We start from the raw sequence: 11769 nt of genomic DNA, 5'->3' as shown, positions 1-11769 counted from the left end.
TCTACTTATCTTAATAAAGTTAATACATATTTTAGGAAAAGAGACATGCATCTTATCATATATAAGAATGAGATGACTTGTTCTAAAAAAAATCTTATTAGAAAAGCATATAAGAAGATTTGATTGGATTGGAAAGTTATACCTGAAGAGAGTTTGACTATCCAAAATAAAGTATTAGAGGGGGTGTAAGGAGAATAAGCCATGTGGGAGCTCCGTAGATCAAGTGGTGGAATTTGATGGATGAAAAACAAAGAAGTTTTCAACATGAGATCTTGGAGGAGCGTTTTAGATATCCACAAGGAAGTACAAATGATACGTGGATTAAGAGGGCACATGATATTAGGAAAGTAGATAAAGGGAGAGTGGGATAATGAAGATGTTTTGGATCCATAGATAAAGAGTCATGGTGGTGGAACGAAAATGTTCAGATTAAAGTAAGAACTCAAACTTTTGAAGGATTAAAGAGTCACACTGAAAATGGATTCAGTTAGATGATGATGGTGTATTCAAACATTGTAAATTTATATATATATATATATATATATATATATATATATATATATATATATATATAATATATATATATATATATATATATATATATATATATATATATATATATATATATATATATATATATATATATATATATATATATATATATATATATAGAGAGAGAGAGAGAGAGAGAGAGAGAGAGAGAGAGAGAGGTGATTAATGAAATATTTATGAAACTAGATTATAATACGAATGAATTATGGCCCTCATTCCACATATATCATCCTTTGCGGGAATGAACTATGGCACTACATCCTTAGAAATGAGACCCATACTCTTGAGATTATCCCCCCAGAAGATCTTTCCAACATCATTCACAAGTTCATAAGTCAAACCACTGACCAGAAGGTCATCCACCAGACCATTCTCAACAACAATGTCAGAAATAAGCCTTCCATTGGGGATGAACTTGCGTTTGTTCTTCTTTGAAGATCCAGCAGTTATGGATTCTCTTATAGAATCCCTCATGAACTTGAACAAGATAGAAGGGAGTGTCAGCTTAAGACCTTTCTCCAAAAAGAATAGCGTAAATTTCTGACGAGTGTTGACATAGTCAGAACTGTAGGTGTTATGCCAATGGTGAATGCAACCTAGAATGATCTTGAACTACACTCTTAGGTTGTTAGTTAAATCCTTAGCACTTGTACCTTTATCATTCTCAAGATTGGTCCTTACTTTGCAGATGACAGGAGCAATAGTTGCTTGTCTTTTAGCATTGATCTTGGCACTGTGAATTCTTTTACCTTTTCCATTGTAAGAGATTAAGTCAGCAATGAATTTCTCAGTAATGACAATCTTCATGTTCATTACATAGGAAGTTATTGTTTCCTTTTCTTATGTAACATGTACCCAAAACTGCTTCACTAATACTAGATAAACATGATCAACCAGTCTTTCAAAGAAATTCTTCCATCCTTGGAGTTCCAAGGTTTCGAGAGAAGTCGAACCCATTGTCCTTCAGATGCTTGAAGTCCACAATCATTTCATAAAGCACCATTAACTGACTCACATGAGTGTTTAGAGTCAACTCAAGGATCCCTTCCATGATGGGATGATTTTCATCATCCATGGAGCAACTAGGAGAAAGTTTTTGTTGAATCTGTTGTTGTGGAGCAGCCATTATTGAAGTTGAAAGAGATTGGACAATTGCAGAGAGGTATTTTAGGTTTGAAAGATGAAGGTGTGAGAATATTGTGTGTGTAGTGTGAAAATGTGAGTGAAGTGGATTTAAATAGAAAATTTTGCAATGATGACAAGGGAAAAAATACGCAGTCATAGGGAGAAGCGTAATATTTTTTAACCTAATTCCAAGAATTACGAAACCCAATGTGTCACGTTTTCATCACGCATGCTCAGAAAGTGGGACAATTGTCACCACTTAGTACCACATGAAATAAAACAATATGACAACCATTTAATGCAACAACTGTTTAGAATCAAGAATACAAATCGATAAGATTGCTTCTGATTAGAACCTTTCTGATTCATGAAACTTCCTTACTCCAGAAAGCTCATGTTTCATAGTTAACAAATAAGATTTTCAGAATCTAATCTTGAGTTCTGAAGACTTAAACATTCTGAAATACATCTTTTCATTCTGAACATAAATCCATAAATACGTTTTTCAGAATGAAAACGAATCTATCTTCAGCAAGGGGTTTTGTAAAGATATCAGCCTATTGATGGTATGTATCAACAAATTTTAGATGAAAAATACTCTTCTGAACAGTCACGTAAAAATTGATGTTTAATTTCAATATGCTTAGCCCTAGAATACAAGATAGGATTCTTAGATAAACAAATAGTAGAAGTATTATCACAGAGAATAGAAATGTTACTCTCAGATATCTGATAATCTTCAAGCTGACTCTTCATCCAGAGTATCTGAGTGTTGCATCCAGAAACTGCAATATATTCAGCTTCGATTGTTTAAAGCGCAATTGTTGAATGTATCTTGCTGGACAATGAGATCAGATTGTCTCCCAGAAATTGACAACTTCCAGAATTACTTTTCCTTTCTATTCTGTCTCCAACATAGTCAACATCACAATAGCCTACTAATTTGTATTCACTTCATTTTCTATAAAACAAACTAAGATTAGTAGTATCTTTCAGATACCTAAAGATTCTCTTAACAACAATTAAGTGAGTTTCCCTAGGATTTGATTAGAAGCGAGCAAATAAGTAGACACTGAATAAAATATCAGGTCTAGAAACAGTTAGATAAAGGAGAGAGCCCATCATACCTCTTAATAGCTTCTAATTTACCTTACTGCTTACCTCTTCTTTCTCCAGAATACATGTAGGATGCATTGGAGTCTTTGCTTGCTTGTATTCTGACAAGTTAAACTTTTTTAGAAGTTCCCTTGTATATTTGCTCTAATGAATGTACGTTCCTTCTGAACATTGATCAATCAGTATTCCCATTAAGAACTTGAGTTCTCCATCAGACTCATTTCAAATTTTTCCTGCATTGACTTAGCAAAATCCGTGCACAACAAAGCATTAGCAGAACCAAAAATAATATCATCAACATAAATTTGCACAACCAGAATATCATTCTTAAAGGATTTGCAAAAGAGAATTGTATCCACATTCCCTATGGTAAAATTATTATCTAAAAGGAAGTTACTTAGTCTATCATACCAAGCTCTGGGAGCTTGTCCAGACCATATAATGACTTTTTCAGTTTAAAAAAAAAGTCAGGATTTTGAGAGCTTTCAAAACAGGAGGTTGATGCACATATACTTCTTCAGAAATATATATATATATATATATATATCCATTTAAGAATGCACTCTTAACATCCATCTGATAAAGGATGATGTTATGATTGACTGCAAATGAAATTAAAAGATGGATAGACTCTAACCTGAAAACTGGAGCAAAGGTTTTTGTATAGTTTATACCTTCTTGCTGACTATAACCTTGTGGTACCAGTCGAGCCTTATTTCTGACAACCCCGCCCTTCTCATTTAGCTTTTTTCTGAAGACCCATCTGGCTCTAATGACATGGAAAACTTTTGGTTTCTGAACAAGATCTCAAACATCATTTCTGGTGAATTGATTCAATTCCTCTCGCATAGCCAGAATCCACTCATTATCCAAAAGAGCTTCATCGATAGATGTGTGTTCTATTAGAGATACCAAACCTAGAAGAGTCTCTTCAGAAGGTTTGAATGAAGATCTAGTTCTTGCTGAAGCATTTTTATCTCCCAGAATCAGTTCTTCAGAAAGAGAGGTTATTGATGAGTTGGATCAACCCAACTTTTGGTTGAGTCGCTACTGAGTCATTTGCTTCAGATTCTTTAGCTTTGCTTTATGAGTCTTTTTGTCCAGAATCAATATCCTTGGATTATGAAATATTGATCTTCAAATTTGCAAATTTCTCAACTAGCTTTGACTTTTCAGGGTCAAGCTTATCATTGAATCTAACATAAATTGATTCTTCAATAATTCTTGTTTCAGTGTTAAAGATTTTGTAGCCTTTAGAGCGTTCAGAATATCCTAACAATAAACACTTTTGCGCTTTAGAATTCAACCTACACAGATTCTCTTTAGTGTTTAACATAAAACATTCACATCCGAAAGGGTGAAAGTAAGAAATGTTGGGCTTTCTGTTCTTCCACAATTCATAAGGAGTCTTACCCAGAATAGGTATGATGGAAATCATGTTCTAAATATAACATGTTGTGTTAACTGTTTCTGCCCAGAAATGGTTAGCCATGTCAATTTCTTGGATCATGGTGCGAGCCATCTCTTGCAAAGTCTTATTCTTCCTTTCTACAACCCCATTTTGCTGTGGAGTTCTAGGACATGAGAAATCATGGGAAATACCATTTGCATCAAAAAGATTTACAAAATGTTTATTTTCAAATTCTCCACCATGATTACTCCTGACTTTGACTATTTTGCAGTTGATTTCTGTTTGCACTAGTGAGAAGAAAGTAGAGAATAGAGAATGTGACGCATCCCTGTGTTTCAAGAACTTTACTCATGTCCAACGACTATAGTCATCAACGATGACCAATCCATACTTTTTCCTATTGATAGAGGCAATTTTCACTGGTCCAAACAAATCAATATGCAGAAGTTCTAATGGTCTAGAGGTAGGAACAACAATTTTCGTTTTGAAATATGTTTTAGAAAACTTTCCTTTCTGACATGCTTCACAAAGAGCATCTAAAGTGAACTTCAGGTTGGATAAGCCTCTGACTAATCCAAGCTTATTTAGCTGAGAAATTCTTTTCATGCTAACACGGCTCAAACGTTTGTTTCATACCCATTGCTCCTCGTTAACAAACACTAGACATTTTACATTTTGATCCTCAAGATCAGAAAGTCTAATTTTATAAATGTTGTTCTTTCTCTTTCCGTTACAAATTATTATACCATCTTTCTGACTAACAGTCTTACAAGACTTTTGATTAAAAATGATATCATAACCATTGTCACTAAGTTGACTAATAGACAAAAGGTTATGCATCAGACCATAAACTAAAAGAACATTAGTAATAGAAGAAAGTTTACTGTTACCAATAGTTCTGGAGCCAATGATCTTTCCTTTCTAGTTTCCTCTGAAACCAATGAAGCCTCTAGGTCTAAGTTCTAAATCTTGCAACATAGACCTTCTGCCTGTCATATGTCGCGAGCATCCACTGTCCAGGTATCATGACTGGTGTTTCAGCTGAGCTGCTAAGGATATCTGCAACATAAATTATTTTATCTTAGGTACCCACTTTTTGGGTCCTCTCTTATTAGTTTTCTCATAGTTTCTTACAACTTTTGGTTTCCTCTTAAAATTTGGATGTAGACGCCAATTGGTTGGCACCAATACTTTAACGAGTTTTTTTTTCAAAAATAGGGTAGTTTGAATAATAATTTAAAATGTGGATTATTTTGAAAAAAAATAAAAAATTAAATTATTTAGATTAAAAATTCGCATAAAATAAACACAATAGAGTAATAGATTGGTTTATCATATCATTAGATTAAAACTAAGAGAATATAGGATATGTCAAATAAATCCCCATTCTCATTAATCAGGCTATAACCCTATCCTATACTTTTGTGTTCGAGATAGGATCCTCTCCATTTTTTTTTCATTTCCTCTTTTTATTAATCCCTCTCTCCCATAATAAGTGACATATTTGTAATAAAATAATATCATAAACGGAATGATCCATTTTAATTTCTAATAAATATTTTTCAATTTTATCTTTTAATTAAAATATTATTTTTATCATTTTCAATACATGATAAATATATTTTAGTAAAATATCATTCTCTCTTTCATTTTTATTTTATTTTTAATATTTATGAAATGGTAACAGAATCACTTATTGTGGAAAAAAAATATTATAGTTTTCAAATATTTTAGTGTAGTAATAAATTATTAAATCATCTAATATCACACATTTTTTCCCAAACTATTAATAATGAAAGAAATAGAAATGATAAGAAATAGAGAGGATCTTGACTCGGACCTGTCCATAGCAAGCTTAGCCATCTATCTACCCCAATACAATCTGCATGGTACTAGTACCATTACAATATTGCTAATGCTCTTGTCATTGTCACAACCAATTAGTAATAAAACAAATTGCCACTACATTGTTCAGAGTTACAGTACTAGTTACAACTCACTAGAATTACTAATTACTCCTACAGACTCTCCCTTCTTTTCGGCTTAGGATTGGCTACCTTTCCTATTTGATACCTTTCTCTGTCTTTAGTGCAAATAATAAGAAGATGAATAATAAAGTTACAAAGACACAGAATCCTAAAGGCACACAATTTAAGTTGGCAAAATAAAAACATCAACCCATGAATAGTAGCACAAATAAATATACTTTAAATTAATTGAGTAAAAGAATAAGCTTTGCTTTCACCATACACACTTGCTCTAAATAAACAATTCTTCACTCTTACGCTACCCATCACTATCATTTTCATTTACACTTGTTAAACTCAAAACCCTTTTTCCAAATTAGAGTAAACAGATCAAGAGTAGTATTTCTTTACTAGTCAAAAAAGATAAAACATCTTCACCCATCCCATGTGAAGATTAACAAAAACCACCCAACCAAAACCAAAACCAACATAAGAGGATCAAAATGCAGCAAAGAATCCCCACTGAAAAGGACATCATCATCATCAGAAAGAATATCTGTTATTTTGTAGGGATTAAGTTGACCCAAACTTTCACCATTTTGAGAAGAACAGCTTGCATTGTTTCCCAAACACAGCCCTATGTTTCCTGCCAACTTAAACTTCTGTTCAACTCTACTTGGCAAAGAGATTCTACCACTCAAATTGTTGTTCTCCAGGTTGATCTCATTAGCAAACTCCAAAAGCCCAAATTCTTCAGGAACAGACCCATCAAGTTGGTTGTTATCAAGCCCAAGATAAGACAAATTTTTCAAGTAAATCCCCATTGAAACTGGGATTTTACCTAACAAACCCATTTTAGAAAATCCTATTTTTTCAACACCACCAAGCTTTTCCCATATTTCTGGAATTTTACCAGAGAGAAAATTCCCAGTTAAATAAACTTCCTTTAAACTAGTAATTTCTCCTAAGAACAAAGGGACACCGAAATTACCAAAAAGGTTGAAACTTAGATCCAAAAACTTCATATTTTGCAAGTGGGTAAAACTCTCTGGGATCTTACATTCAAACCCATTGTAGCTTAAATCAAGCTTCAAAAGCGAGGTGAGATTCCCAACCTGTTCGGGAACACACCCGGTGAATCCGTTCTGACTAAGGTCAAGAATCTTGAGTTTCTTCAACATTCCCAAACTCGCTGGAATCGTACCGGAGAGATTGTTTGTAGAAAGAGTTAGCTCTTCAAAGTTGGCATAATCGCCGATATTGAAGGGGAGTTCGCCGTGGAAGGCGTTTCCGATCAAGACGAGTCTCCTAAGAGATGTGAGGTTGCGGAGAAAAGGTTCAATAGGAGAAAAAACGGAAGGGTTTTGGATGAAGACTAGTTCTTGGAGAGATGGAGGGAGAGAAGGAAGAGACGTTAGGTGAATTGGGTTACGTGTGTTGTTGAAGCATTTGTAGAAGAAGAGTTTCTGAAGATAGGTGAAAGAGGTGAAGAGAAGAGAGTTGAGAGTGGCGTTAGGGGAGCAAGGTGGGTTAGGTGTTTCATCGGAAACGTAACCGAAGTTGAGTTCAACAATGTGTGCTTTTTGTTGTTGGTTTTGACCATTCTCACCATCAGAAGGGTAGTAGTCGCAAACGACGCCGTGTGGGGCGGAGAGGCAGAGGTCGTCGGGGTAGTCAGTGGTCCATGGAATGGTTGGGTTGAGGGAGTTGAGAACAGCATATAGAGCTTTCTGTTCAACCGGGTCAATGGGAGGTTGATCTTGAGAGAATGAAAGAGAGATGAAGAAGAAAAAGAAGAAGAATGTGCATAAGAGTGTTTGTAATTGTGATAAAGTTGAAAAGAGAATCATTGTAATGAATATAGAAGAAAAGGAAAAGGGAATATGGGTTGGTTTGTTATGCTGAGTTGAGGATTGTTTGGTGGTATTAATACTATGTTGAGTCATTTGAGATGGGACAGAGTTTGTTGAGGATTGTGTTATCTTGTGCTAAGTTGTTAATGTTGAAATGACTAAAGTGACCTTGTGCTGTATGGTAAATGAGGGAAAAGAAAAGGAAAGTGGTGGAAGGTGAAAAGATATTGCAGAAGAAAAGGACAGGATAGGATGATTATTGTAGTGAGTGGGATGGACAGAAAAGTGCAAAGGAAGGAGACAGATATGCGCCGCATTCGCCGATAAACAGTGTCGCCTACAATACTGGCTAGAGAGCGACATGTAACAAAACTAACAACAACATCACGTGATGGATCAACTCTCTCATCAATCAAACAACTACTCGTATCTACTCTCTTTCTACTTCTACCCACACTGTGTTTCACCTTTATTTGTTTTTCTTCTTTCACACTCCATATTCTCTGTTGGAGTAGATTTTTGTTCTTTCATGGCAATTCATTAATTTTTCATCTTTAGCATTTATGTTATATATGCTTTTTACAGCTGTAATGTTAGTGTTAATATTGTCAAATTTTACAGATGTGGATTAAAAAATAGATTATGTTTTTTTTTAGTATATTTGAAAAGATGAAGATCATTGTTTTTTAGAAGTTCAAATTTGTTTTGTTTATTTATACTTTATCTACGGTTTATTATAAAATATGAATTTAAATAGTATGTTTTTAGTAGAACTTATTAATAGAATAGAATGTATTTATTATTAAAATGGATTTTATTGTTACATTTATGTTGACATTTGGGCAGGCAAACAATAATTTTGCATGATGAGAAAACAAAAAATGAAGAAAAACTAATATAGGAACAATATTATTGATTGACTATACAACATGAGTTCAAGGATATAAATATGTTCATTGAAAAACTTTGCTATATAAAAATGCTATTACTAATCAGACACAAACTCTAACTAATTAAATATTTCGTTACAAGTAAAGTATTAGAATAAAATATTATAATGCAAAAGATTATATAGGAACAACTTCCCTATCCTTAGCTTGTGAATTAAAGAAGAGAAAAATATAATACGTAAAGTCTTTGTGAACAAATCATTAAATTAAGTCTTTGAATCGAATGACATTAAATAGATAATTAAAGCTTGTAATTTGTCTTAGACTAGATGACAATCCTTTCGACGCTTCGTTCTTTCGTGAAAAATAAAATTAAGTTGATATAGGAATGACACTCTTTTTATTAAAAAAATTGTTACAAGTTATGTGTGTGGAATGAATGAAGAATTCTTTGTTGGAAAAACTCTAACCTTGAACTTAACCTAATCAATCTTTTTTATTGATCACACCTCTTGTTTTTCACTCTTTACTCAAGTGAAACAACCACTCATTGATTGCAAGATGATTCTACACTACACAGAGAATTGAAAGAAGAAAGCAAGACAATTGAAAGAGAGAAAAGAGAAATTCTGGAGGAAGATGATGAATGTATTACCGTGCAAACTGCACCCAAGGTGTTTGTTACAATGTGTGATTTCTAAAAGCTACACAATGCTACTACAAATAACGTATTCTCTTACTTTACACAAATGACATAGAGATCCCCTCTATTTATAGATGAGATTACTTGCGCTCAAAGTAATCACAAAATAACTAATTCAACTAAAACTAAACTAAGTTAATATATTTCGACTCTGTTGACTCCTTCTACATGTACATGCTTCGACATGTTATATTTGACTTTCTGTCAAATATAACAAATACATACTCTGTTTGATGCATGATATTTCGACACACATTAAAACATCGTTCGACACTCGTCGAATACAAATACACTATTTAGACTTCGACACGAAAAAATAGATATTTAACACACCACCTAATTCATTGTGTATGCTATCTACATTCATTTGTGTATGCTATCTACTTTCATCATTGTTCTTAATCTTTTGAGCAATTCGACCTACACAACCTTCGTCATTATATCTCAAATCTAATTTTCTAATATGCAATGTTCCAAGCTCAACTTTCCATTCGCTACATGTTCTCTCAAGTAATGGAATCTTCAATATGTTTGCTTCTTCTGAGTGCTATCAGATTCTTTGCCATGTTGATAGCCGACATGTTGTCAATCTTCATGGTCATTGCTTTATGATTCTTCCCTATAATTTCTTCGACTAGATTCAACATCCATGTTGCTTGACATGCACATAACAAAGTTGTTATGTATTCAGCCTCACATGATGATGAAGCTACCATTGGTTCCTTTCTTAAACTCCATGTGTATACATGCGTTTTCGACGCCATGAGATTTGGTATGCATAATGGTTCTTTCGACAAATGACGACATGGGATAAACGGTTTTGGTTGATAAGTGTTGTTCGACACTTCGACAAAATTGAAGCTTCGACATTTCGACAAGATATCTGCAGATGGAAAGGCACCTTTGACAGGCATGGAGAATGTTGTAGTATTTCAACAATTCGACAAAGCCTGGAGAGAGGCGTCATTTCGACGTGAAGTATAAATTCAAATTCATAAGAGTTGTGACGTTTGGCAGAAGACGCGTGGAAGCATCTGGCGAAAAGAAGAAAGCCATTTGTCACAGTTTTAGGATTTGGTCGTTAGTAACAGTTATGTTATTTGTATATAAATAGGGTAGTTGTTATCGAAAAAAGAGGTGAAAATTTACTTGTACAAAATTCCTAAAAATACTCAAAGTACCCGTGTGAGAGAAAAGAGTCATATTTGGAACATGTATGTGTAAACAAACACCAATTCTTTCAAAGTTATATTTTACAAAGTTTAAAGTTCTTTACAAATTCCCTTTACGTTTTCCAGTCAATTATCTTTCTGCATTTCTTATTTCGACACTTTATGTTTCGTCAGTTATTTTCTGCCATTTTATCCTATCTTGTCAAATTTACAACTGTTTAAACGTTTTAATCAACATCTTTCGACATAAAATATTTAGAGAACTAAAATGAAAGATACAAAAGTTGTTCTAGATATCTTCAAAGTCATTTAGATCTGCACATGTCCTAGGATTTGTGTGGTTGATCCTGCAAGTAACCCAATTCTACAAGTTTTGGTAAACCAGAGGTTGTTCGCCAAAATTCACAGGGGAAATAGCCCGTAATGAAAATTTGAAAATAAAATATTTCCCTAGTTCCTTAACAAAAAACGCGTTTACTTGGTTTACATCTTTGCCTGCAAACTCAGTATATACGTGGACCCAATTAGAAAGAATGTTCCATGAACAATTCTACATGGGACAAACAAAAATAAGTCTGAAAGAATTAGCCAGTGTTAAGAGAAAACACTCAGAACCAATAGATGATTATTTAAATAGGTTCAGATTGCTAAAGGCTAGATGTTTCACCCCGGTGCCAGAACATGAGTTGGTCAAATTGGCCGCAGGGGGCTAGATTATTCTATAAGGAAGAAACTAGATACCCAGTATCTGAGGGATATGGCGCAATTAGCAGATAGAGTGAGACAGGTCGAAAGGTTAAGGGACGAAAAATTCAGAGCAAATAAGAATAAAAAAGAAAGGGTGGCCTACGTAGGGGTTCGCCAAGATGATGAGTACGACGAAAACAAACCAAGTAACTTCGACGAACAAGAGATTGACCTAGCAGAACTAAAGCAAGCCCCACCTTATTCTTGCAAAGTGCTAACTCCGTCGAACGGAA

The 11769-nt window shown here is 33.9% G+C and overlaps 1 protein-coding gene across 1 annotated transcript; it reads right to left on the bottom strand.

Moving 5' to 3' along the window:
* Positions 1 to 6389: 6389 nt before the first annotated feature.
* On the bottom strand, positions 6390 to 8318 carry LOC127096894 (piriformospora indica-insensitive protein 2). Its single transcript, XM_051035430.1, has one exon. The coding sequence runs from the start codon at positions 8115 to 8117 to the stop codon at positions 6606 to 6608; it is 1512 nt and encodes a 503-aa protein (XP_050891387.1). The 5' UTR covers positions 8118 to 8318; the 3' UTR covers positions 6390 to 6605.
* Between the last annotated feature and the right edge of the window lie 3451 nt (positions 8319 to 11769).

Source organism: Lathyrus oleraceus, chromosome 6 (genome assembly GCF_024323335.1).
Source record: "Lathyrus oleraceus cultivar Zhongwan6 chromosome 6, CAAS_Psat_ZW6_1.0, whole genome shotgun sequence".
NCBI lineage: Eukaryota > Viridiplantae > Streptophyta > Magnoliopsida > Fabales > Fabaceae > Lathyrus > Lathyrus oleraceus.
The sequence above is the reverse complement of the archived record's forward strand: the minus strand, read 5'-3'. Positions and strand labels throughout refer to the sequence as shown.